Source organism: Hetaerina americana, unplaced genomic scaffold (genome assembly GCF_022747635.1).
Source record: "Hetaerina americana unplaced genomic scaffold, ioHetAmer1.1.p SCAF_84, whole genome shotgun sequence".
NCBI lineage: Eukaryota > Metazoa > Arthropoda > Insecta > Odonata > Calopterygidae > Hetaerina > Hetaerina americana.
This window is the reverse complement of record NW_027287472.1, coordinates 1055400-1080512: the sequence shown is the minus strand read 5'-3', so window position 1 is coordinate 1080512 and position 25113 is coordinate 1055400. Positions and strand designations below refer to the sequence as shown.

Sequence of the window (25113 nt, the reverse complement as noted above, 5' to 3'; positions counted from 1 at the left end):
CACGAGAAAAAAGAAATTTCAAGGGTATTGCGCCTCCACCTTCAATCGTTTTCACCTTTTTCACAAATTATTCTCAAGGAAAAAGCACCACCGGAAAAAAAACAATGGCATGTAACGCTCATGCGCACTCGTGTACCCATTCTCGATCCGGGTTTCATCGCTCTCCGCCTAAGCCAAGCCTTCGCATTTATGCGAAAGCGCCCTTCTGTCCCAGCTTTTCACACAAGTAATCCCCGAATGCCCAGAATAAATCCTACTGTTTGACCAGGCAGACTGTTGTAAGCCTAGTGTCGCACGGAAACCAAATCACCCTCACCTACGCACAGGAGCTAACGGTAAAAAGAAGCCACGAACAAGGGAGAAGTCCGAAGACCAGCATATGAAGTGGATGGAAGAGGGAAAGAAAGCCAGCGAGTGAGAGGGAAATGGAGATTAGTAGAGAGAATGTATGCAGAGAGAATGGGGGAGATGGAGTTAGGTGGGATAGCCACATAGTCAATGCACGCATGGAGCTCACATCCAGCCTTGTTAAGCCCCCATCCCTCCTTCCTACTCCCTCCATATCTGTTTATTTGGTCACAGAGAGACCATATCTGGATGGAGATTGCAAGCTGGGGGTAAGGGTAACATAGTAGCGGTTAAAGAGGAAGAGGGAGGTATGTCCAAAATTTCCTGATTCCCCTACCTCATTTCCCAAATCACCAAAGAAATGTGCATATGGTACACATATCAACACTCTGCCCTCATTAGTGAGCACCTTCTGGATCCAACGCTGACCCTAAAAAATCATACGCGTTCACAAATTTGCACTGACAAAAATAAAGGATCGATTGGAGAAGAAAGGTGGAGTGATGTAGAGTTAAGTAGATATCCACCTTCTGGCAGATAAATGCTACAGACATTTATCGATGTACAGATGTTGAAACTGATGAATATCGCTATGCTAATCAGATTCATATCAGCTGTGAGTTGAATGAATTTCGTTCCATACCCAAACCGTATTACGCGATGAATCTTTAACAGTAATTTCCTATGTACCCATTCCTCCTTCAGCTAAAAACGTAAATAAGCCAAAGCGTTTCTGATTCTACGTACCTATTGCCCAGTTAGTGTCGCCATCCAGCTATTTTTAGAGCTTGAAATTATAACTTGAAAGCAGAAAATGCATTCAGTGTAAATAACATTTAATTTGTTTAGCAACATAACATAATATTAAATTATTCCTAAACTTCCCTTCATTTCTCTTTTCATAACGCCTTGGTAGCCTCCATTTACCACCAATATACTTAAAAAAACTTGATACTTTTCCACTGGAATCTTCTTCCACTTCAAAAGGTACACACTGTCTTTTGGTACGAATAATATCACGAAATGAAGCCCGAATCCGTGGAGTACATCCATTTACCGCCACCACTCTCCGCCTTCCAGCCATCATTCTCTCCTTAGCTCCCATGCCTCAGAAACTCTCTCACATTATCATTCCGAAGAGCTTCCCCCTTTCTTCCGAACCCCTCCGCCCCCAGTTCTGCTTCGTCCCATTCAAAGCATTCTTATTTCTTTCCCTTTTTTGGGGACAGAGAGGGAGGGAAGATATGGGAGCAGAGAAAATGAGAGAGAAAAGAGAGGAGAAAGGCAATAGAATAACAGCCGAAAGGAAAAAGATAAACGACTTCTATTCAGCGAATCTAATTCAATTTAATCCATGAATCGAAGAGGAAGGGGCACAGGAGCGCACATATGTATACGCTAAACACACACACGCGCACATGTATTCGTTGAAGATCCCTTTTCTTTCCATCATTTCACTCTATTTCCCTTGGTTCGATCTTACACAACGTTTTCCTAGTATTTCTTCCTTTGGTTGCTTTGAACGGGAAATACCGAATGCCCTTCCATCACCCAAGAACGAATAGAATTTCGTCGAAAAATATGATTCCACAGCCTCGAGCAATACAGCGTCGGAACTGAAAATTTCACTCACTCTGCAGACTTGTTAGAAGAAACGCCTTGTAGTCTGCTAGTACCATGGATAGATATTTATTACTCATATGATAACATATTAGAATCACAGGATGGGCCTTTTTCTGTGTCACTGCAAAATAGTAGCCCCATTGCGCCCCGAATATAAAGGGAACAATATATTAATTGCTTTATGCTAGTACAAATTAGGAGGGTGTTTCGACATATAACTAAAGGCTGATTCGGATGGTCATGTGAGAAAGTCATGAAAGGACTGATGACGAATAGAAAGGGCAGCGGAAGATAGCGGGAGAAGGAACGTAATACGATAGAAATAGTATGGTTGAAATGGATTATTTGTGGACAACTGATGATTTGATGAAGAATTTTCTCACGTTTTAACGTAAATGGAAAAAATTGAGGATGCACTGAGTCGAGCGAGAGTAAAGACGCGGGTGTGCGATAGGATTGAAATCCGGACCCCGTAGAGAGCGATAGAGGGAATAGCCCATGGGCAAGGCCACTAAGGCGAAGTTAGGGAGACAGAGACACGGCGGGGAGTCGGAGAGTGACGGAGGGAAAGCATGTTGGGTAGGGAGAGAGAGAGAGAGTGAGAATAGAGTCGCTGAGTGTCGACGAGATAAAGATGAAGGGAGAAATAGAGAAATTGGGGATACAAAGAATATAGAGAGTTTAGTGGGGACTAGAGAAACATGCAGATGATGTCACATACGAGTGGTGCCCGAGAAGCTCCGAAACGTTGCCCCACAGCAGGATCGTGCAATATACAAATAATTGAAACAGCACACCCCTTGAAAAAACGTAGTGGGGGAAGATTAGTGAGGGGTTCGGAAAACGCGATAAGAGGGTTGAAGACCGTGAGAAGAAGTGATGAGCATGGGTATGGGAGAGAAATTTTAAAAGGGGAAAAGAAGGGAAAATAAGGGACAAAATGTGAAAAGATGAAGATTGCAGAAGGATTTTAGTTGTAGGTAGCAAGAAAGTCGGTAGGGGGAGAGAACAGGGATATATATATATATATATATATATATATATATATATATATATATATATATATATATATATATATTCAAACACGAAATCCCGCCAAACGGTGAATAAATACTCATATATACAGAAACAGATATAAGGAAAAGGGATAAGAACACATATATGTTCCTATCCCTTTTCCTTATATCTGTTTCTGTATATATGAGTATTTATATATATATATATATATATATATATATATATATATATTTCCACTTTGGAAAGGGTGGAACTGTTTCCTAAACCACAGTTGCGATAGACGATGGGTGGGAGGGGAGTGTTCTTAGCTAAGAGACTAGACTCGAAGAAAACAGGAGTTATAAAAAGATGATGATGAAGAATGGACGAACCCAATCTGAAGGACCGACAGACCCCCAGGAAAATTCCTCAGCCGGAGAAAAAAGTCGAGATAGAGAAACGAATGTCGGGGAGGACAATTTCTAACACCTGCACCATCGACACATTGAATTTTAACGTTCTCATTACAAAGGTTTCCCAAGGGATAGTAATTGCGCGTCTCACTTTTTTCATTTTTGGTGGATCTTTTTTAATGTTTATCAACGTCAAAGAAATAAATGCGTTAAAACAAAATTCCGGCATAGGGTGACGGACGGGAAGAACGAGGAAATATTAGCTATTATTGAAACACGTCAGGTATTTTCATGCGTGAAAATCCTCGCCGACGAAGCGCGTTTTAATATTCAGACGGGAAGGGCGCCAAAGTGAAGAGCCGGGGAGGTGCCGAGCAGGGCGAGTGTGGGGGGATGCATGCTAATCCATCTTTCCCTGGTGCTAACGCATACTCTCCGCCTCCCTCTTTCTCTCTCTGTCGAGGATTGGAAACCGTTAAAATGGCTTTTAAGGGAGGAAAAAAGACGTGTCTCACTCCAGGGAGAGGGAGAGGGTGGATCGTCCCTTTTTCATTCGCAGCGCGTACTCCCTATAAACGTCCCCGCCGTCTGCATGATCTCTGGCTGCATCATCGCTTAAGCGGGAAGGAAGGAGGATGAAACGAAAAAATAGACGAGATGTTGAAAGCCGGGAGATAAAGAGAGAGGGGAAAGATACAACACACCACTACTACTTTCCAGCCACCTTGAAATTCATCACTCCTTCACAAAAGAGGAATGGCTGCACGTTAACTCACATAGCTTCGTTTCATTTCGGTCAGTATGCTTGGTCGCAAAGGTGGTTTACCACGCCCAATTCACGCCCTAAGGACACGGAATTGGATAAAGACTTTTATTTGCGAGTGGCTGGAATTACAATTTTCCGTAGCATCTCGGCTTTCCTCTTGTGTTTTCAACTAAATGAGACATTACGTGCGTAACGTTATTGGTGGGTTGACAAGCCAACGGAAAGAAACCTAACGGATTAGTCTCCTGGGTGTTCGGAGCAACGCCCACAATTCTTTTTAAAATCCTCACTAAAAATTGCCTCCTCCACCAAATTTCCCCAACTATTTCCTCAAATCTCACGAAATAGAAAATCACGCACAGCTAAAAGGCCTGTCTTGTAAGACCTCGAATTGGAAGGAGAAAGGGGGATGAGAGGCGGTTCCTGAGGGGGAGGTGAGAATTCGTACGCCGCCCAATATCCGCGCGCATACCGTAATGATAAAAGATAAAAAAAACACATCTTTGGAAAATAGCTAGATGGATGAAGGAGGGTTGGGGACATGACGCGGGTGAGAATTAGCAGAGGGGGGCGGGGGTACGGTGGGAGGTAGTGGAATGAAAAGGAAGTTGCGGCAGTACGAGAGGGATGAAACACCGGGAGAGATTGGGGTGCACGGTGGTTTCCCGGAGCGTGAAGATGATGGAGGATTGGTTAGCACGAAGGTTAGAAGTATGGAGCGGGCTGGATTGGGTTATAATGGGGTGGGTTTCTCGCGTGAGACGTTTGGGCAGAAGGATCTTCCGGAAGAGGTGGAATGAAGGAGACGAAACGGGACGCCCAGGTCAGACGTCCGATGACGGGAATGGGAAGAGGAAAAGGGAACGGAGAGATATGGCGACACTCGCTCACACGCGAGACTGACGCCCATTTTGTCTTTCCATCCTTCGCTTATTTTCTCCTGTTCTTTTTTAAATGGCAGCACGTGGAGTTGGGTAAGGTAAAGATCCACTTCCCCCGGCGGAAGACGTGGGTGTGCGTGTGTGTCAGACATGAAAACGGAGGGGGCGCCGGATGGAGGAGCCAGGCTGAGTTTTTAAATTTTATTTTTTTATAGGCATCAAATTGATCACACGAGTGTTAGGGGCCGGGTTGAAGGAAGGGGATTTACCGTCTATGCACGGGGAAAAAACAGAAAGAGGGAAGAAATTCCTGGCACTTCATTAAGATATGGTCCAGTGGAAAGTTAAATGCAACTGTCACGACTGAATTTTTAATGTCCGCAATTTCTTGTTTCGATTCATTTCGTTCCGCATTCGAAAGAAGAAATTGCTCCCGAAATTCGCTGTTGTTACACAGCGACCCATTCGCACATTTTTTACGGGCTAAGCTACACTACTTCGACTAGAACATTCACGCACTCAACAATCATTGAGTGAGGGAACACATGAATGTCTTGAAGACTGGTGTTTAATAATGGAACATTTCCCACCAGTTATATTAATCCCCACCAAGCCAAGAGCAGCACTCTGTGCAACTCTTCCAAACGAGAGGCATATTCCCGAAATGAAAGGAGAGTCGCTGGGGTTATATCTGGTCAGGGACATAAATACTTGAATGTGAGAAGATATGGTTGGATTGACGTAGAGGAGGCTGGATTCTTGACTCAGAAAAAATGAATCAGGCATTTCACGGCGCCGAAGTGGCGATACGTGACCTTTCTCACGAAAAGCTGAATAAACTCCTACCTGCTGATAGTCAATGCTAAAAGCTCCCCCCCACTTGCCGTATGAAATAATAAAAATGTAGCCTAAGCACACCTTCACCGAGATGATACGCATGGAGAGCTTCTACTGAGTGTCATCAGCTTCGCGAACTATTGCAAGAGTGCCCACTCGAAATACATACACTTATGCAGGCATGTGTGTATCCCTCACATCTCGTTGGCTTCCAAGACGTGAGTGTGTGGCTGGAGAATGCTGAGGGAGAAAGGAAACAGAAAAAAGGGCATTTCGCGAGTGAAGTAAAAAATGAACGCAGGAGGATTTCTTGAGTAAATGTCAAAATACGTCATCTTTTCCATCGTGACGCAAGACTTCTAAATCAAGCGATGGGGGAGGAGGTAGGGGAGGGAGGGTGAGTCGGTGAAGTGGGTTGTAGGGGTAGGGTTGGGAATGGCAAGGGACAGGAAGTGGGGAGCGGGGAACTTGGAAGAAGTAGACTTAAAAGATGAAGACGACGGTTAGCGTGTCAGCGATACCTGGACGTGGGAAGTGGACGGTAGAGAGGAGTGGGGATGGGTATGAAACGGCATCACTTTAGGTGGGAGGGGGAGAAGCAAAGCCCCTGCGAAAAAGCAAGGAAGAGGAGGTAAAACCGAACGGAAAGGTAGGACAGGGTGTGGCTAGGAATGAAGCTGGCCCGATATTTTGGGAGGATGAGTGGCAATGAGTGGCGGGGGAAGAAACGAATTTTAAGGCAGCCAAGGGGAGGAAATCCTCCAGGGGCGACCAAAGGAGAACGTGTTTGTAAAACAGCAGCCTACGATAGAACTAACAGTTAGATATTAATGAAATTCGCGAATAGACGAAAACTGAACATAGGAACATGGAAAGCCCCTAGGGACTGGAATCCGCGATAAGCATAAGACCCGATGAATGATAACGGTGGGAACTGGATGGAATGGATTTTTTAAAAGCACTGAAATAGGGTTGAAGAATTCGTGCTGAAGGGACGAGGGAGAGTCCGTTAGGCAACATTTTGAGGGTCAAGAGTGGGATACGCGGTAATTCCGAAGCAAGAATTACACACCTCCCTCCCATCACTTCCTTCGTCATCCGTTCGTCGCCTCAGAATCCCTTTATTCTCAACTTCTCCTCTTCCATCCCTCATTCTTTAACCTATCAACTACTCCCTACCCCATTTTCTTCCTTCGCTCACACTTTCCTCACTGTTTTCTCTGTAGTCTCTCCTCCTCAATTGCACTACTTCGGCTACGCCTTTAAATCCTCCAATTTCTTCCAGGCTTCGCCGATCCATCTTCATCTCCCTCTGCCGACCGCCCCCCCACTCACACGTTCTCGGCACGCACACACTGCACGCCCCACCCTCGCGAGTCCTTTCGGCTCTAGACATCGAAGACAAACAAGCGAGTCCAAGGGGTTGTGAGAAAGAATGGCTGGGTTTACATGAGGGCGTTCGCAGGGTATTTCTGCGTATTTTAAGTGAGCCCACAAAAAATATGTTCCCACATACGTGAAGATATAAAACACAATCATTCAGATTTCTTGAGACGGGAGAGGTATCTTAAAAAGGAGAGTGGTTTGGGAGGGAAGAGAATTAAGGAGGAGAAAAGGATTTTTGGGTGGTCCTTAAGTATTGGGAGAGGGTTAGGGAAGACGGAAAGGGTGAGAAGCTTTTCCTGCCAGAGAAAGCGAATTGAGCCGAATAAAAGTCTAAAATATTCCGTTCCTTCTCCTCCTGGCCTTCAAACACGTCCTATTCCTCCTTTACCCATTCCAAGTGCCCCAACGCTCTCTCACTCTGGACCAATTTCCTCGTCCAGCCAAACTGACCGACCACGATTCTCTCCTTGTCTTTTCTTTTTTGAATTCCCTGTGCCTACTCCGACCGTCTCGTTTGTCACCACCACCGCTGCTACCGCTCGTGAATATTATCCTTGCGTCAACTGTTTAATACATAGTTGTCAAAGAGTTGAGAGAGATGGGCATGGGTAGGGCGGATGAGGGAAAAAGGGAATTTGTGAAACGAAGGGTGGGAAAGGAGGAACGCGTTCTTCCTCCTATATTTTTTCCAGCTGGAAAGTGAAGACAGGGTGAGGAAGAAGAGAGAGGGAGTCATCTGAAACCGTTATCTGATGGATCCATTCCCCTTTCCCCAGCCTTGGTGCTGAGTGGAGGAAACTGCGGAGAGGAAGAAGGGAAGGTGAAATAAAATGTCAATTAAGTCCCGCAAGACAAATTGGACTCGTTAATTTGGTTTTTACTGCTGCTTTCAGGAGGAAATTATGTTCGACCTTCGACGGGAATCATCTTTCTTCGCCATTTTGCTCCGAAGGAAATGGCGAAGATTGGAGAGGAGAAATGAGAGGATTCGACCGCATGAAAGAACGCCCTCACATCCCATCGCAGTTTTTAGATATTCCAATTTAAAGGAGAATAACAGAGATAAAAGGGGGGAAATAACCTTGCTGAGTGTCTTTTCAAAGAAATAGGTTCATGCATCTATTTATATTTACACGGCCATTATAATGTTTGCTTTCCGTTCGCCAGTTTGTTCTCAAAGCTATATTTTTTCCAGCGATGAAAAGTAAGAAGAAAATGGGGAGGAACGATCTTCATTTTGTTCGTCAACCGTCATTCGAGCGTTTTTTGTCCAAAACACTCTAAACTGCCCCTGGTGAAAAAATCGATATTTTAGATGCGGTGAGAATATGTGTGTATTGGGATTAGATCGATGTGCTTCTTATTTTGCAAGGAAATAAACAAAAAGGAGATGATGTCGAGGAAGAAAGGGTAAGTTAAAATAAACAAAAGAGCCAACCTCTGCGGACACCGAGAGGAACTTAACATAGGTCTTCCGCTTTCCAGTCCTTTCCCGTTGCTACCACTTTTCCTGCTTTGTCAGAGGCGCTTCAACTCCTAATAAACCCAAACTCCCTTCACTTTCCACTCGTTTCCCCTTTCCTGCCTGCGTTTTGCTCCAAGCTTCCAATTCCTTTTATCTCACTATTTCTCTTCACGTTTGCTTTTCCTCCCGACACAATTTTCACTCTATCGACCCATTCTCCATAGGCTCACACTAATTCTTACACAGAAATTCTTCCTTCCCCCAAATTTGTATGCATATATCTACCCGTTAAATCTTCTATTTTATGTCTTCCATTAAAATTCACACTTTATCCTCCGCAAGGTATTTTTTATTTAATCTTTCTTTCAAAAGAGTGCATTGTAAGAACATAGAGAGAATTTAGAGATAAAACATTTGCCCCCGCAGGTGAGTGGAGGTGTCTCAATGACCGAATATAGTTGTTTTTATCCCTCGATGTACCTTCCGACAGATGGGGCATTAGGTTTGACCAATTTTGACCGTGAAAAAATACCCACCAATGGCGGGTATTTTTTTCAAATTCGTCACCCAAGATAATTTACCTCAGTTAACTAAGGTAAAACTTCTCCCTGTTTTAACCAAAATAGTTTTTTTATCCATTCCTTCTCGTTTTCTTTCCTTCATCTCCTTCTCCTTAGATTTTGGGGGAAAAGTTTTTTCTCGTGGAAATCAAGGAGAAAAGCAGGAGAGAGTAAGAATGTGTGCGTTAAAGGAAACACAGAGGAAATGGAGACGGAAGGGGGGTGGACGAAAGACCTTTTAACCTTGTTCGAGAGAATGGAAAAGTTCCATTTCTTACAAGAAAAGGGGGAAATATGGAGGGGCTAAGTAGAAAAGTAGAAAGGATATAGGGGTGATTAGTGGGTAGCGAGGAAAAAGGGAAAAGAGAGAAAGAAGAGACACACCCTTTGTTGACTCCTCCTCTAAAACCACCCCTTGACAGTGCCCACTTACCCGCTTTCTCCAACTTCGTTTTTTGTCTTCTTGAAAAATATATGCACACGTGAAGAATTTTCGCACTTTATGGGCGAGGGGGACAGGAGCAATGCATTTTCCTCCTAAGATCACCCACCTTCCATCTCACATTGCGAAGAGCATATTTTTCTGTTATCCATGGAAATACATATTTGATGGGCGTGGTTTTGCTGCGAGGCCTGAAAACAGACTTGTTGTTAACCTGTTGAACCAGGTATTCATTTTCCAGGATATGACTATATCAATGCATAAACAGACAGTTACTTAGTCCCATGTCGAAGTTTTACTTATCGCTCCGTTAACCAATTAACCCTATCGTAATAATGGATTTATAATTGCAGGGAACTCGCAGGTGTTTTTTAATGGTAGCATAGGGTTAAAATTTATTTCAAATAAATTTCTACGGAGGGATAATAAGGAAATATATTCCCTTTCCTGCGTTTCAATCTCTTTCGTTGGATTTGAAAACTGTTGATGTGTGTGTGGTTGGGTTCTGATGTTAGGTAAAGAGTAAGGTTGGGTTGCGCAGAGAAGGATCATATATTTTTTTGCAGCGTCGCCTCGGCGGGATTATTTTCACGAGCATGTCACATGACTTGAACACGTCTTCAATTGGGTCCTTCGCTCTCCCCCCGACTATTTTTCGGGATTCTTTTGACACTTAGTATGTACTACCCTTATGATTAGTAGCCATTAGGGAAAATTATAAATTACTTTTCACGCGGATGACTCCTGGTGAACAATTAATGCCCCATTTCTGTAATACTCTCATTGACCCTCAAGTATAACCAGCTAATAAAAATAGATAAGAGTAGAGGATAAAAATTACATCACGAAGGCGATGTTAGTGAGCTGAAATAGTTACTTTCTACGCAGATCGCAAAAATAAACAAAAATTAAAGATATTCCCTGATTCACACCGCTTATTTTCGCATAAGTTAGGATCAAAATATGCTGAAATAGCAAGTCAAAATATTTTTAGCCAATGACGAATAGTAGTATGCGACGAAAATTACACACCTTTTCCTCATTTAGTTTCAATATTCATCCATATTGAATACTTCTATTCCCTGCGAAATATCTTCTTAGTGTCATTTATGTCGATTTTTATGCATACACATACAATTATTATGTGTTCATAACTGTATATCCATGTATGTACATATGTATTCAGATTTCAAAAAGGAGCTTTAACCCTAATCTTGCTCTTCTCTAATTCTACAGCCCTATTTCCACACGCACGTTGGCCATACCTCAATGTTGTTTTCAAACTATTTCCGGAAACAAAAAAAGGCCTCCCCGCTACATCTGGAGCATCACGAGAGCGCGGACATGAAATGGAAAGGGGAGAAGAGGGAAACTCGCACGCTCCTCTCATCTCCCACTCCTCCTTCCCCTTTAATATCCGTTGGCGCCCTTTCCCGCCCGCACGCCCTCACCTCCCTCCCCGCCCTTTCAGCGACCAAACCTCCCACGCCACAGCGCTGCCGGCCATCCCGTGTCCTCCTCTCCCACCAACCAACATCCCCTCCCCAAGCGACCACTCCCATTTCCCCCTCGCCCCTCAAACTCCTTAAAATATAAAAGCGGGGCGACCGAGCTGACACAACACTCAACCAGCGGCCGAAATAACAAGCTCCGCACTGACCTACGGGAGGGTGGAAGAGAGAGGGAGGAAGGGAGAAGGAGATGTCGCGACTTGAATAACAGAGAAAGGAAGTAGGGGCGATAGTGGCGACGGCGAGTAGGAAGAAGATGAGCCGGTGATCAGGCCACGACGCGTGACGATGGGAAGAGAGGATGGAGGGAGTGCGGAGACAATGTGTGCATATATATATATATATATATATATATATATATATATATATATATATATATATATATATATATATATATATATATATGCATTATTGTTGCAGTAAGACAATTGTGGGAAGGAAAACAATAAATTAAGGTTCACACTGCATGACATGCAAATGATGTTTCCTTCGCGGAGGGAGTGGTAAGTAACCGGAAAAGAAGAAACAGAGGAAGGAGAAATGAGCATTCTCCCGCTTTTGGACGATGAAAAATAAAAGGGAATTTTAAAGAGAGACGCAACATATTTCCAAGACGAAAATACGAGGGAAAACTGCCGGTATTCTCTCATATTACTTCTCTTTTCCTCCATTAATCCAAACTCATTAATGAATATATCGCCGAAAGGTGCTTTTTTATTTTTGTAGATGTAAATTTTTGCATATTTGACGCAGTCCCTCGGTACTTTAAATCCGAATTCGGAGTTAGGGAATAACATTAAGGACTCATTCCAATTGACTTCAAAATTACACCTTATTTTCACCCAAAATAATGGACGGACGCCTTTATTGAAAACCCTGCGGTGATGCCATGGGAACGCCGATGAGTTCATGTCAGTGGAGGGGAAACAACAAAAGCCATTCGCTTCTGAACAGTAGGACTTGCGACTTGTCACCCATGCTATACGTCCGACGAGAAATTCATTTGGCTACATTCAGGTAGTCGTTTATTATTTTCAGCGAGAATGTGAGGACAAAAGGGTGGAAAAGTTTTCATTTAAAACTCGAGTGATTCCTCCTTCCGTGCCTCTCCTCGCCCTCCATCCTCCTCTTTTTTAACCCTCCACCAACGAGCGGGAGAGAGTGCACGGGTGATCATAAAATCCCGTGCGGTCGTTAAAGGCCGATGCACTGTTGCCAAATATTTGCGAAATATTCCGGCGCCGTAATATCTCGGCTCGCCGAAACGTCCGGACTACTGTGAAACGCCGGCTGCCAAATGGGGAAAGCCGATGTAAAAGAAAAAATAAATTAATATATGGGGTGGCGTTATAAAGAGAAAGGGGAGAATGAAAAGGACACGGGGAATTGCGCAAATAAATACACGCACATAGACACACGTAAGTCGCTCGTGAATTCTCTTATGCTCGTTTTTCCGCGTCTCGCTCGACCCTCCACCGCTTGCCGCCCCGGCGAGTGATAAACCCCCACCTTCCCGGCGTTACATGATGGAATGGTGAAACTGCAGCAAGACTGGCAGCAGGGGACCGGAGGATGGGTGACAGAGGAAAAGAGAGGAGAGAAGGAACAAAGAGGACGATCTTCTTCGGCGGAAAGTTCGAAATCACACGGCCAGCCACCTATACCAGGCTTCAAAGCAGCACGCATTAAACTCGCACGAATTAAATTCGCCTTCTAGAATGTAACTTCGAAATGGCATTTCACTCTATGCCGATCACTGTGGGAACCACAAGCAAGTGACGGAAAATGGTTTCGCATGGCCTTTATCATGGTTTCAGAAGAGAAAAGGAAGGATAATATTTGAATATGTAGTCTGAAATTAAAAATTTGCTAAACTGGAACTAAAAGCCGTGCAACAGGCCTCAAATAAGAGGGCATCTGTTTTAAAATAGCTTGAAGCCTCAAAAGTGTCCTTGTTGTCAATCTCATTAAACCCATTCCATATGTTTCTATTTGCCATAAAACTATATTTTCAATACATTAATTATTTTAGAATCTTGATTCTCTAATTGCGAAAAAAAATCATCATATTACACGAGATGTTTTCGCTCCAGCGCTACGTTATTTTGTAAACAAGTATAATATTCAGCAATATCCTCGCCGAAGGTGAGGATAAAATCTCCTTAATGGTAAAATAAAGATTTAATATTCTGCAACAAACCGATTATTATTGCCCATGTTTATTAGACCACGTCATTTATCCTCAACTTCGTAGCGAAAGGAGGTTAAAGTAAAAACATTATTTATAAGTCAAAAGACTCCGAAGTTCTTTCAGCATAATTTACCTTCCCTATCGTTGCGCATCTCCAGCGAGCGTTTACACATTTAGCAATTTGGAAATAATATCTACCTCCCCGGTCGTATTATCTCCAGCCTTTTCTCACATTTCACCCACCCCTCATTGCTATCATTAGCCACCCTCTCCATTGCACTCGTTTTAGACTCAAGAGCTCGAGAAAGAAAAAAAATATTCTCCATCTCCAAACATTTAACCACCCACCGAGGAAATCTACGCACGCAAAGATCAATCCGCTTTTAATTAACTATCCCGCGGGTGGGGGTGTGAGGGGAAGCACCACGAACAGACACAAACTCACAATTGCCGATTTTATAACTCATCCCTACTAGTGGCGGTGCTGGTGCAATGCCCACCTATTTCTATAACGGCCTCAACCTCCCATTCCAGTACTTCCATCCCGCCAGAGATCCCTCCTCGAAGAGTAGTTATCTCTCCCCCCCCCTAACCACCACACCAATTCCACCCTTCCTCCCTGACGACCCCCTCCTTCCAGCGCCTCCGCCGCTCGGCTAGTCATTCGAACAACGGCGTAGACTTCCGGCGAAAGACCTTGGCCAAGGCGCTTCACCCCGATCGTGAAGGACACGCCCACTCGACGGGCCGGCGACCAATAGGAGTACAGAGCCAATCACTGTCTGAGGGGAAGGGTAAGGATAAGGAGAGGAAGGGGGTGATGGGAGAGAGGGATGGGAGGAGGACCGATGCAGGCTGGGAGGAGGGAAATTTCCGAGAGAGGGAGAGTAAGGAAGGTTGGTACGGAAGGGAGGCGGGAGGGAAGTATAAAGTGGGAAAGTGTTGGAGGGGAAGGAGGGAGGGTGGGCTATAAAAGAGCCGCGGTGAATAGGGGTGAGGGAGGGAGGAGTGTTTGTGTGAGGAGACTACGATTAAAAGACCAGTTAGATCGTCCTATTTTTACGTCTATCGCGTCTACGCGGGGGTAAAAACCATTAACCCATAATCCTCTATCTACCCGTGAATTTTATTGATCGCCTGTGTTTATATAAATATATACATTATATATACATATAAACCCACACACGCACACACACACACACACACACACACACACACACACACACACACACACACACACACACACACACACACATATATATATATATATATATATATATATATATATATATATATATATATAATATATATAGTATATATGTGTGTGTACACGTATGTGCGTATAAGTGTGTTTTCCTCCGCAGTTCCTCATGCGGCAGGCAGAAGTAAACCCTGTAGGAGTCGAAAGTCGACGACGAGACAAAAGCGGGAACATCAACGAAATGAGACATTAGGGAGAAAAATGAGGTGGGGGATCAAACAGGTCCGAGGGAAGGGATGCACGTTCCTGTCATGTCAACTCGTACTGAGCACCCACGCTGGTAATCTAGGAGTAATTGAATACTCTTTATACCCCTTAAGAGAACTTATCTCACAAATGAGCGCACGACCAGACTTCCAAACCAACATAGATGTTTCAAAATTATTAAGCTTTACAAATTTTGGCATCAATAACTCGTTACCAATGAAGATATACTAATACTCAAAAAAATACCATTTATCCTCTTTTAATTCTGGAAAACCTTTTTTATCCAGACGCGAAATATTTGTTTACCTCACATTTGTTTACCACACATGGAAAGATTAAGAGAATAATGCTACTATTTTTTTCGTTTTTCAGAAAAGAATTTCATCATTCTCTCCTTCCTACAAGTCTTGCCGAAATTGCCGATAAACCAAACGAAAACCACCTACACCATTTCCACTGCGTCGAACGCAGAGATTTTAACGTGCGACGACTCCAGGTCATTAATAGCCAAATGGTTGAGTACCCTGTAGCCTGCTACCCTGCAATTTAGATTCGTCTGTACGAAGGGGCAACAAAATGGTACACATTTCTCATATTTGGAATTCGATTAATTCAGTCGATCAACCCCTTTGCGCATTGATGAGGGATCCACAACCATGAATGCAAAAAGCTTCTACGCACGACGGGATACGACGGCATCCAATGCAAACGCATCCGCATCGAGCTGAGGTCATTGGTATGCGCGAGTGACTTAATTAATCCACCCTTCTCTCCCCCTTCCAATGGTCACCGCCCAATTCCATATTGGGGCCGCGTCATATTGGCCGTAAAACACAACGCCACCGTACGCACTTCACAGCCTTGTTTTAATTTCCCAACCCCCGACGCTCTGGCAACCCACAAAACGTGAATGATTTTTTCCTGACCTTTTTCAACGCCATCTATCCAATACCACCGTCACTCATTTCGATATGGTATGTATCCTACATGCGTCCGGCACGTATCATCACAACCCCACCGACCAACAACATCGCTGGTGACTGTGGCACCTCCTCTCCCTCCTCCCACACACGGACAACCACAGTTTCCAACCCTTCTTTTCCCCCAGGGGCCACCTCCCCTTCGTCTCTCGCGAGAGGACCGGTTACTTCCTACCACCAACCCACAACGGCCACCCCCGCTAACCTCCTCTCTCACCTGAACAACAACCACTTCCAACCCGTCTCCCGCCCACCCCATTACCGACCACTCTCCATTCCTCACTCAACCACCACCGAACACTCATCCGCCCCTGCCCTGAGCCACAGCTCCTTCCTCCTCCGCCCTCCTCGCTCCATCTCCCCTCATTCCACATTCTCCACGTCCACTTCCTTACACTCCCACTCCACGTACACTCCTCGTTCCCTCTGTCCTTCGGCTACTACGAGACGGAGAGGGGAGGACGGTTCTTCCCCCTCAAAGGTAGCCTAGTTGCCAGGAGTGCCACGCAGCATAATGACGAGGCCATTAATTTATTCATGGGAAAACCAAGCCGGTGTAAACAAAAGGACTTCCTTCCTCCCCTAACGAGTACAAAGGAGAATTTCTATCTCTCTCCCTGTGGATTCCGAGAAGCTACCGACCAATAAGTTCCCTCCTCCCGCGCGAAGGTATGGATTACCATACTTTGTTACCAATTGGACCTCACTCCTTGTCAATTGGCAAACCATTACTGTAGGACAGAATACTGCTTGGGATTCTATCAGCAAAATATGTGAGCGAAATAACAACGATATCAGCAAAGGTATATTCTCCCGGATGTGCGGCAGACCGAATATAAAAATTCACCCAGCAAAGCTCTCTAGTTACCTCCAGGTATAAATGCACACCCAACTAAACCTATTATCAAACGGAACGTGTCATACCGGAGCCGTCTTTAGTTCGCCTTTCACGCTCAAATCGAGCCGCTTAACAACCTCATTATAAAGAATTCGAGTCTAAGCTTCGATTCACACAAACCTGAACATGTAATGAATGTAATTAAGTACTAGTCCCTTCGAAGGAGTGAAGAGAGTGCTGCTCAAATACACGCTAGTACAGGAAATCCGACGATCCTTTTTTATCTTCCTTGAAAATAAAACCGGTGCGAGGAAGAGAGAAAAGAGTACAGTGGAAGGGGGCATGAGGAAGAATTGGGAGTCAGGGAAGGGGGAGAGGAACTTGTATTTCGTTCCTTCTTTTTCCTATTTATTTTTCTTGGCCACCCTGGCCTTGAGGAGGGCGCGCAACCCTTTTCCTCTCCGTCCGCTCCCTTTCCCTTTTTTTCTCTCCCTCCATGCGATCTCATCACGACCACTATTCTCTTCCTCTGACAGTCGAACAGCCCGTGACACGCAAATTGCACGCACCATCCGGTCTCTTCTTCTCAGGCTGAGTGAGGGAAAGGCAGAGCAGGGAAGAACGAGTATAAAAACGAGGGATAGGATAGGATAGAGCAAACGTATAAATAGTGGAAAGAAAAGTAGTGGACCTAAGATGGCTCGCCATGCGATATAGAGCAAGCCTCTATCTCAAGAAATCCTTGGATTTAATCCAGTGTTGCTGGAACGATGAAGATAGATTGGGATAGACGCGATAACAAAACGTGAAGCAAAATTTTGTATTTTTATTTGTAACTATAATGCTGAAATTAAATATTTTCCAAACTTGGGGCTTAAATTCCACGCTCCTCGCATGAACGTTCGTCAATTTCCATCCGCAAGATGGGAAACAGTGGTTGGCGATCAGTGTCTGTGTGATTACCCTGAAGTCGCACTTGTTGCCAAGAAATTTCGCCTCCTCGCTTATTGCGTCATGAAAGAGAGGGAAAGGGAGGTAGGGAAAAAGAACATGGGGAGACAGAGAGAGAGAGATATTGGGGAGATGGGGTTTGCCTGAAAGAAGGCGTACAAAAGATGGGTGGTGGAGGGAGAGACGACGACACCCACACGAAATACCCATCTCTCGCTCAGCCGGGAGAGACACGCGCGCCGTGAAAGGCCAACGGGATGAATTTGAGGGAATATTTTTCTCTCTTTTCCTCTCTTCCTCTTTCCCCTCGCCAACCGCACTACTCTACACCTGCCACCTCGACTCGTCTCCTTCCTCTCCCTCCACCCCCTACCACACCCTGTATCAACCTCAAGGTATGACGAAAGGCAATCCGATGGGATAAAAAAGTAAAGGCTTATAGGCATGCGTGTGTTTGTATACGTATATTTATGTACACACACGTATACATACATACAAGTGAGAAAGGGATGACCGAGGATTGGATGAAAAATTGTTCAAAGACTTGAGAAGCTATCTGGATAAGAGTGAGGGAGAAGATAGATAATGGAATGGAGTGGAACCTGGGTGAAAGACCAAAGTTTCGATCTACCCGGAACGAATTGATAGGGAAAAGTAAAAGATTGGGTTGAATGTGTGCCCCGTGTGTGGAGTTCCCCTAGATCGTCGCCCTTCCTTATTTCATTCCCTCTTTCCCTATCTCACTCCTACTTTCTACGAGTCAGAGAGCGGACACAACCTCTATATCCTCCTCCCACAAAAACTCCCCGAACAACCCTTTCCCTCCTCTCTGAGGCAGAGAGAGAGAGAACTCCACACTCTTCTCCCCTCCTCTTCCCAGGACAGCGTCTGGGCATTTGGCCTTGAGAGAATTTATGGGCCTCCCCCTTCCCTCACCGCCCCGAGCCGACATTTTCCAACCCCAATCCCCCTTCGCCGCCCCTTCCATGCCTTTGAGGCTCCCTCTCTCTCTCTCTCCGCGTAACTCTCCTCCCCAAACAGCCTCACTCCTACCCCTTCCGCGATGCGAGATGCAGGGGATGAGACGGGGCGAGGGAGAGGAGGGACGACAGAGAGAGACAGAGAAAGTGGATAAATGGAGGTAAAGAGACTGACTGCCTAGAGGATAAGAAGGTTAGAATTTCCAAGGGTGGAATTGCGAGAGACGTTACGGAAGGCAGCAGCATCTTCCTTCCTCTGCTCTTCTCCACCGCAACTCTCTTACGAGGTGCCATTCCCGAGTGGAAAGAGAGGAGGACGCGAGTAAGACGTGGATGAAATAGATGTCATGGGAGGGATGTAGGGAGCAGGACTTTTTCAACTCCCCTAAAGCTAACCAAACGGTTGCCTCATAGGGTCGATGATCGGCTACAGGGAAAGGTAAGTGGTAGTTGCGCGCATGCATACATATATTTATAAATGCGCGAGTCTGAGTGCTCGATACTTTAGGGGTGAGGAAGGACTCCCCGGTGAGAGCGAGTGGGTGGGATACGAGTATGGAGTGGAAAGAGGGAATAATGTAAGGGCATAGACTCCTGCGAACGGTTGGCGCACGTGTGGGAGGGAGAAGGGATTAGGAGAGGTGGAGGGAGTGTGTCGGGAGATGGATGAGTGTGCGACGGTAGAATGGATGCGGGTAGGACGGATCCGTGAAGATTTAGAGCGGGGGAGGCGGGATTGGAGTGGGTGCTGGGGAAGAGTGGAGGAAAAGGAGAGACAGAGAGGGGGGAAGTGGTGGGTGGGTGATAGAACATTTAAAGGGTGGAGGAGACGGGGAGAGGAATACTCTCGACACGAGATGACGGAGCTCGCCAGATCGATACGACTCAAGGGTAAAGGACCCTTTTAAAAAGGACAAGATTTCCGACCACTCCACTATTTTTCTGTCTTTCTCTCCGTTCCCGAAAAGGAACTACATCGAATTTACCCCTCGATGCAATACCAGGTCATACGGTATGCCTTTTATTATTGCGATCTTTTCGTGCTACGCCCTTAAAAAATAAGGCTCCGTCATTATAACAGAAGACAGTTTGACAAAACGGTGGATTTTTAATACTCTTTGTCTTCAATAAAATGGAAAAAAATGACTAAAGAGCGGACAGTCTGGTCTTAGCCATAACGAAACAGCGAATCTATTTGGAAAGTTAATCTATCCCTGCCTAGCATAAACTTGACCTTGACATTAGAGAGAGTGAAATACGATGCAGCACATTACTTCCAATGCGAATAAATAATGATAACATTTTCAGCAACTTTATCTGACGAGGTGGCCGAGTGGTTAAGGCGTTGGACTGCTAATCCAATGTGCTCTGCACGCGTGGGTTCGAATCCCATCCTCGTCGAAGTTTTTTGTGTCTAAACTAGGCCCGCTGTAGTGGAAATAATATTCCAAACAAATGATAATAAAATCCACTCATTACAATTTTTGTTCGGGTAATGGCGAAGTTCTATGCCCACGTATCGTTTGCCGTGATCCAAAGCGCGGGTTTAGTCACCAGCAAAGGAAGACGGATGTAAATTGTGTAACTCCTTTATTTACTAAGGGGGGATGATATACATTTCTACAGGATTACTTTTGATTTGGAGAGGCGGGTATTATTTTTTTTTTTTTTTTAGTAATTCAACAGCGGTCGAAACGAATAGATATTCAATGGGTCTGTCAAACTCATCACCCTGAAAATACGCTTGAGCAAATATTATGGACTGGAGAGGACATTCGTACGCGTAATTTATGCTGGGAATCGCACAATGAAAACGAACTATGATCAAAGAAGGGTATAGAGAGAGAGACTCACCAGAGGTCCTTCCGGGCGCCGCCGCCGCAGAGGTGTAGTGTTGGTGGTGGTGCAGCCTAGACACGGCGCCTCCCCCTCCGCCGCCCTGTGCGTGGTGGTGCGGGTGGTGGTGTGGGTGGTGGTGCTGGTGGGCGAGGTGCGGGGGGAAGTAGGGCGAGGACGTGGAGGTGGCGGAGGGCGGGGGTGCGGAGGAGGGCGAGGGCAAGGAGGAGGTGGAGGAGGCGGCCGGGGGAGGAATGGAGAGGAGTCCGGGGCTGTCCGGCGTCCTCGATTGGGGGACTGAGCGCGCGGATTGGATTGAAGGGAAGGAAGTCGAGAGAGACGAGTGATGAAAAGAGAGAGACAAAATCCACAGGATTAGATATAATTTCGTGCACTAAGGGGTTCCAATCACAGTCCAAGTAACAGCACTGACCGTGAAGCGGAAATGCGATTTTGGTTAGTGACGACCCCGCCGATTAACACTAAACTACTTTGATGCTAATTGTCATGGAGAAACAAAATGAGTGAGGAGATGGAATCACCGCAGTGATCGGAGCTGAGAATAAGTAAGATTAAAATGTGGATATTCCTGCTTGGCATTACTTGGTACCAGCACATTGGCACATGATTTATGCTTACCGTTTACCAAATCAACCGATGATAGAATTAATTTGTGTGACGACGGCAAGTAACATTCTTGATCATCGAAGTCAAAACTTCGGCAAAAATAAACAATCAAATAGTTACATGCGCGATTGCAATGGCCGAGGACAATAACTGTAATTCAAAGAAGTTGTCTGTCTTATCTTCAATCACTTTATAACTCCATGAACATTAATAAATACTGGGAGAGATGATTTGCAAATCAACACAATCAATACAGTAAGTCACAACATGTAATAGTTGGATAGCTTGTTTCCTTCCAGTTCTTTCGCATCGGCATTAGAATGAGTAAATGGGCATGGGATAGAAGCTCCAATGTTGATCTAATCATTGAATGAGAGCATGCTCATGATGTCAAGGGTTTTCTATTTTTAAATCGAAAAATATAAGCCCAAAATTTGGAAAAAATGGAAATTAAACGCAAGAAAAATCGTTAATAGACGCAGCGTAATATAGGGAACGTGCAAAAAGGAACGATACCTTCGAAAGATAATAATGAACGAGAGAAATGGAACTAAAAACTAATCCAATTCAGTTCCGACCAGGAATTTTAAAACTCGGAATGAGGAAAGAAAGTGTACAATTTTAAACGAGTTAAATGAAATGAACCAAGGGATTGGGAGGAACTTAATCTCGACTAAATCAAATATTGATTATCAAGAAGGAAATTTATGATCGGCTGCTAATTGACTCTCAAATGTTTAAAAAAGAAAGCATAAAGTCAATTGTCAATCAATTTAAACACATGAGTAAGTACCATAAGATAAATAACATATAAAAAGGCCATTGAATTGAAGGATTTGTGGTGGTATCGAATAATAAAAAAACAAAAATATCCCTCATCAATACATGCATTGATATCAATACGCACGAGACATGTGCACTCGTTACACTGACCTGGAGTGGGAGGTGCGTTGAGCCTCGCCCTGATCTGCTCGTCATTACTCGCGTGCCCGGATGAGCTGCTGCTGTCCACGTCTGATACGCCGCTGTCTGCGGGGCTCGGCGGCAGGGATCCTATGAAACAAATACAAATGATTGTTTGAGCACCAGAAAGATTTGTACCGGCCTAAATCAGTCGGAAAGCACTGCAATGTATTTACACAATGTACCTGGAGCATCAAAGGGTAGTAGCTAGAATTTGGGAAACCATTTGGCCTGGGAAACAGTGACACAAATTGTTATCATTGACATTTGGCCAATATACATTATAAAAATAAGAAATAAATACGTATGTATGAACAGAATATGTATCGACGAATGAGACGATAACGACCAAAATCGTTGCGATATAAAAATGCAAAGCATTCGGAGAACGTTTTCAACACAACTTTGCAATACTTATTTTGATGAACATCGTCTCGGCAGCAATGTTCAGTGTTCTAATATCGCAACCACCTAAAATAAAACTCCAACCTATCGCAATTTAGCTCTTTAATTCCTTTGAAAATCTCAAGGGTAATATGCATGCTCCTCTGTTTTATTCCTTCAAAATATTTTCAAGCACACTCATACTTACGCATTGATGACGCAATAAATTGAAACTTATGTATTGATGCATAACGGTGCATATAAATAACAATCCTTATTGATATATTTGCGAATAGCTTTAATTTTCATACTCCTTGCACACAGAAAATGGAAAGTAAATAAGCTCCTTTAAAAGTCAAGAGTCGGGGCGAAGACAAAAACAATCCCCAATCGTTCTCTAAAACGCATTTAATTCCGGTAAGTGGCTATTCCCGTAGTCATACTGTGTAAAGAGACTCGTGTTTTACCGCCTGCCGCTGTGTGTCCCCCATTCCCTTAGTAGGTACATATCGTCGCTCAAAAAGAACACAAAACAGCCAAAGAGATAGTAGCAGAGGGCAAGAGAAGGCAGCTGGTGAATGAGTTAACGTCTCTTTCTCGTGGTCCACGACAGCAACAACAGGCGCAACGCAAAAGAGCGAAAAGTTTTCATTTTCTTGTCCGCCCCCACGCTTGCAGCTTCCTCCAGGATCAACCGAGCCCGAAAAAGGAAACCATCGCCTCTTTCACAGCAAAAAAAAGAAGAGTGTAATAATGGCAAGAATAAAGGCAACCGGCGTGCGGGGGAGGAGCACGCGACCGGCTTCAATCATGCGTCCCTCTACGGTCTCCCCGCTGTTGCGTGCGAGTAGGGCCAGGGAAACGGATGGATCTGCCGCATACGATGCGGTGGCAATGGAAAAGAGGGACGTTGCACATTTCGGAGAGATTAGCTAGTTTGAAGGACGAGGAGAGAAGTGGAAGCAACGGGGGATGAGGGGTGGGGGAGACGAAGGAAAAAATATAAATGCAGATCCCCGACGCCTGCGGACGCAGATGCAACCCATTTGATGAGTGCGGCCGAGTGGACGGATGAAGGGATGCTGATGGTGTTGCTCAGAGGAGGGGGGTAAGAATGCACACGAGAAGGGTACATCCGCCGCCCTGCCCAATGCTCCGCCACTGTCAACCACCCCCGCAACACTAGCAGTAGCCCGGGGACGCAATAATAACAACAATAATCCTTTCCCTTCGTTTGGTGGCGGACAGGGGAAGAAAGGGTGCAGAATTTGACAGGGAAGGGGGGAGCGTAGAACTGCAGAGGGTGGGCAGATGCGTAACAAACATGTTTTTCGGCGTAACTCTGAGAGAGGTGGGGTAGGGGCGGATGGCAAGATCGTGAGAGGGATATGGACCGACCCTTCGCCTTCGTCGGGGTGATGATGGGCAGCTGCCCAATATTTTGCGCCACGGAACGTCGCAACCCTTTATGCATGTACGTCTCCGGGCTTGTGTGGAACGAGGGTGGTATTTGGAAGGGAAAGTGGTGGGATTGCAAGAAAGGGAGGGGGATGGGGAGGGGAGGGATGGACGAAGAACGGTCTTTTAGAGTGCTGAAGGACGGAGGGGGGGCTTGGATATACGATGGAGAGGAACACTGGTCGGTGGCTGGGGTTGTGGCAGGGGAGAAAGGAAGAGCAGCTGTTTTGAGAGACCGTTGCGGGATTGTTACGGCGAGACTGCACAATTTCGACGTAAGGGAAGTCTTTGTGGTGGATTTTGCGAGGAGTGTGACCTACTTAACCCCCGCATTTACTCCGTTCCGAAAGGGTTTGACGGTTGGGGGCGTTTTACTGCCTCCGTCGCCTCCTCCCACCGATGAAGGTCTGCCTATACATTCCCTCTCTTTCTTCTCTCTCTCTCCCTTCCTTTTCCAATTATGTTTGTGAACACATTAGGTTCCTCCGAGAGAGAATGAAGCACTGGATTCGGTACTCTTGTTGAACATACGAGCCGCATTTGGAGTGCCGCGCTAGACTTATTTTTTTAAAACCTTTCTCATTATATGCAATGACTTCCGGTACGGTTTCTGTGATTCCTCTTTTTCATAGCAGGCCATCAAAGGTCCAAATGAGGCAAATTATTTATTTTGAGTTCACTCTTTTTCCATGAGACCAAAAGAGAATTATTTACCAATTTCTGTTCCTGTGGGTATTTATCGAAAGTAGCCAATCATCTTAAATCCTCAATAATAACTACTAGTTTCCCGGACGGATATAAAACATATGTATATCATCTACCCAGGCCTTCCAATTGATCCGTTTAATTTCACTGCGAGATGATACTGAATTGTTCCAGAAAAAAAACAATAGCAAATAGCGAATGTCATTCAACAATCATAGAGCCTTTCTTTTAATTGCTGTATCTAAGGAATGAAACTTCGTGAAACAAAGACCCCGCGTACCTTCCTTCTAAGATTGTAAGATGGTTTAGTACTTCCAGAGAAAACGTTTTCCAGACATGCACAGAGCAGTGGTATACTGGATGAAATATAAGCTTCCCAAGAAGGATGTACACCCGTTCTAATCTCGATAAAATCTTGGACTTCACTACCAAGGACCTTAGAGTTGTGCTTAAAGCCAAGCAAACACACATCTCGTCAAAAAAGGAGACTTTAAATAGAACCCC

General features: G+C 44.9%; 1 protein-coding gene and 1 non-coding gene across 2 annotated transcripts in view; one reads left to right on the top strand and one right to left on the bottom strand.

The window, feature by feature from the left end:
* Positions 1 to 22138, bottom strand: part of LOC139698383 (ecdysone-induced protein 74EF-like) — a 75851-nt gene extending 53713 nt beyond the window's left edge. The window contains exons 1-2 of the mRNA XM_071597277.1: positions 22033 to 22138; positions 20491 to 20769 (exon numbers count right to left, since the gene is read on the bottom strand). Coding sequence (XP_071453378.1) covers positions 20491 to 20769; positions 22033 to 22077 — 324 coding nt within the window. The 5' untranslated portion in view covers positions 22078 to 22138. The remainder of the gene's footprint in view (positions 1 to 20490; positions 20770 to 22032) is intronic.
* Positions 19956 to 20037, top strand: TRNAS-GCU (transfer RNA serine (anticodon GCU)). Its single transcript has one exon. It is a non-coding gene; the product is annotated as a tRNA-Ser (tRNA).
* Positions 22139 to 25113: the final 2975 nt, after the last annotated feature.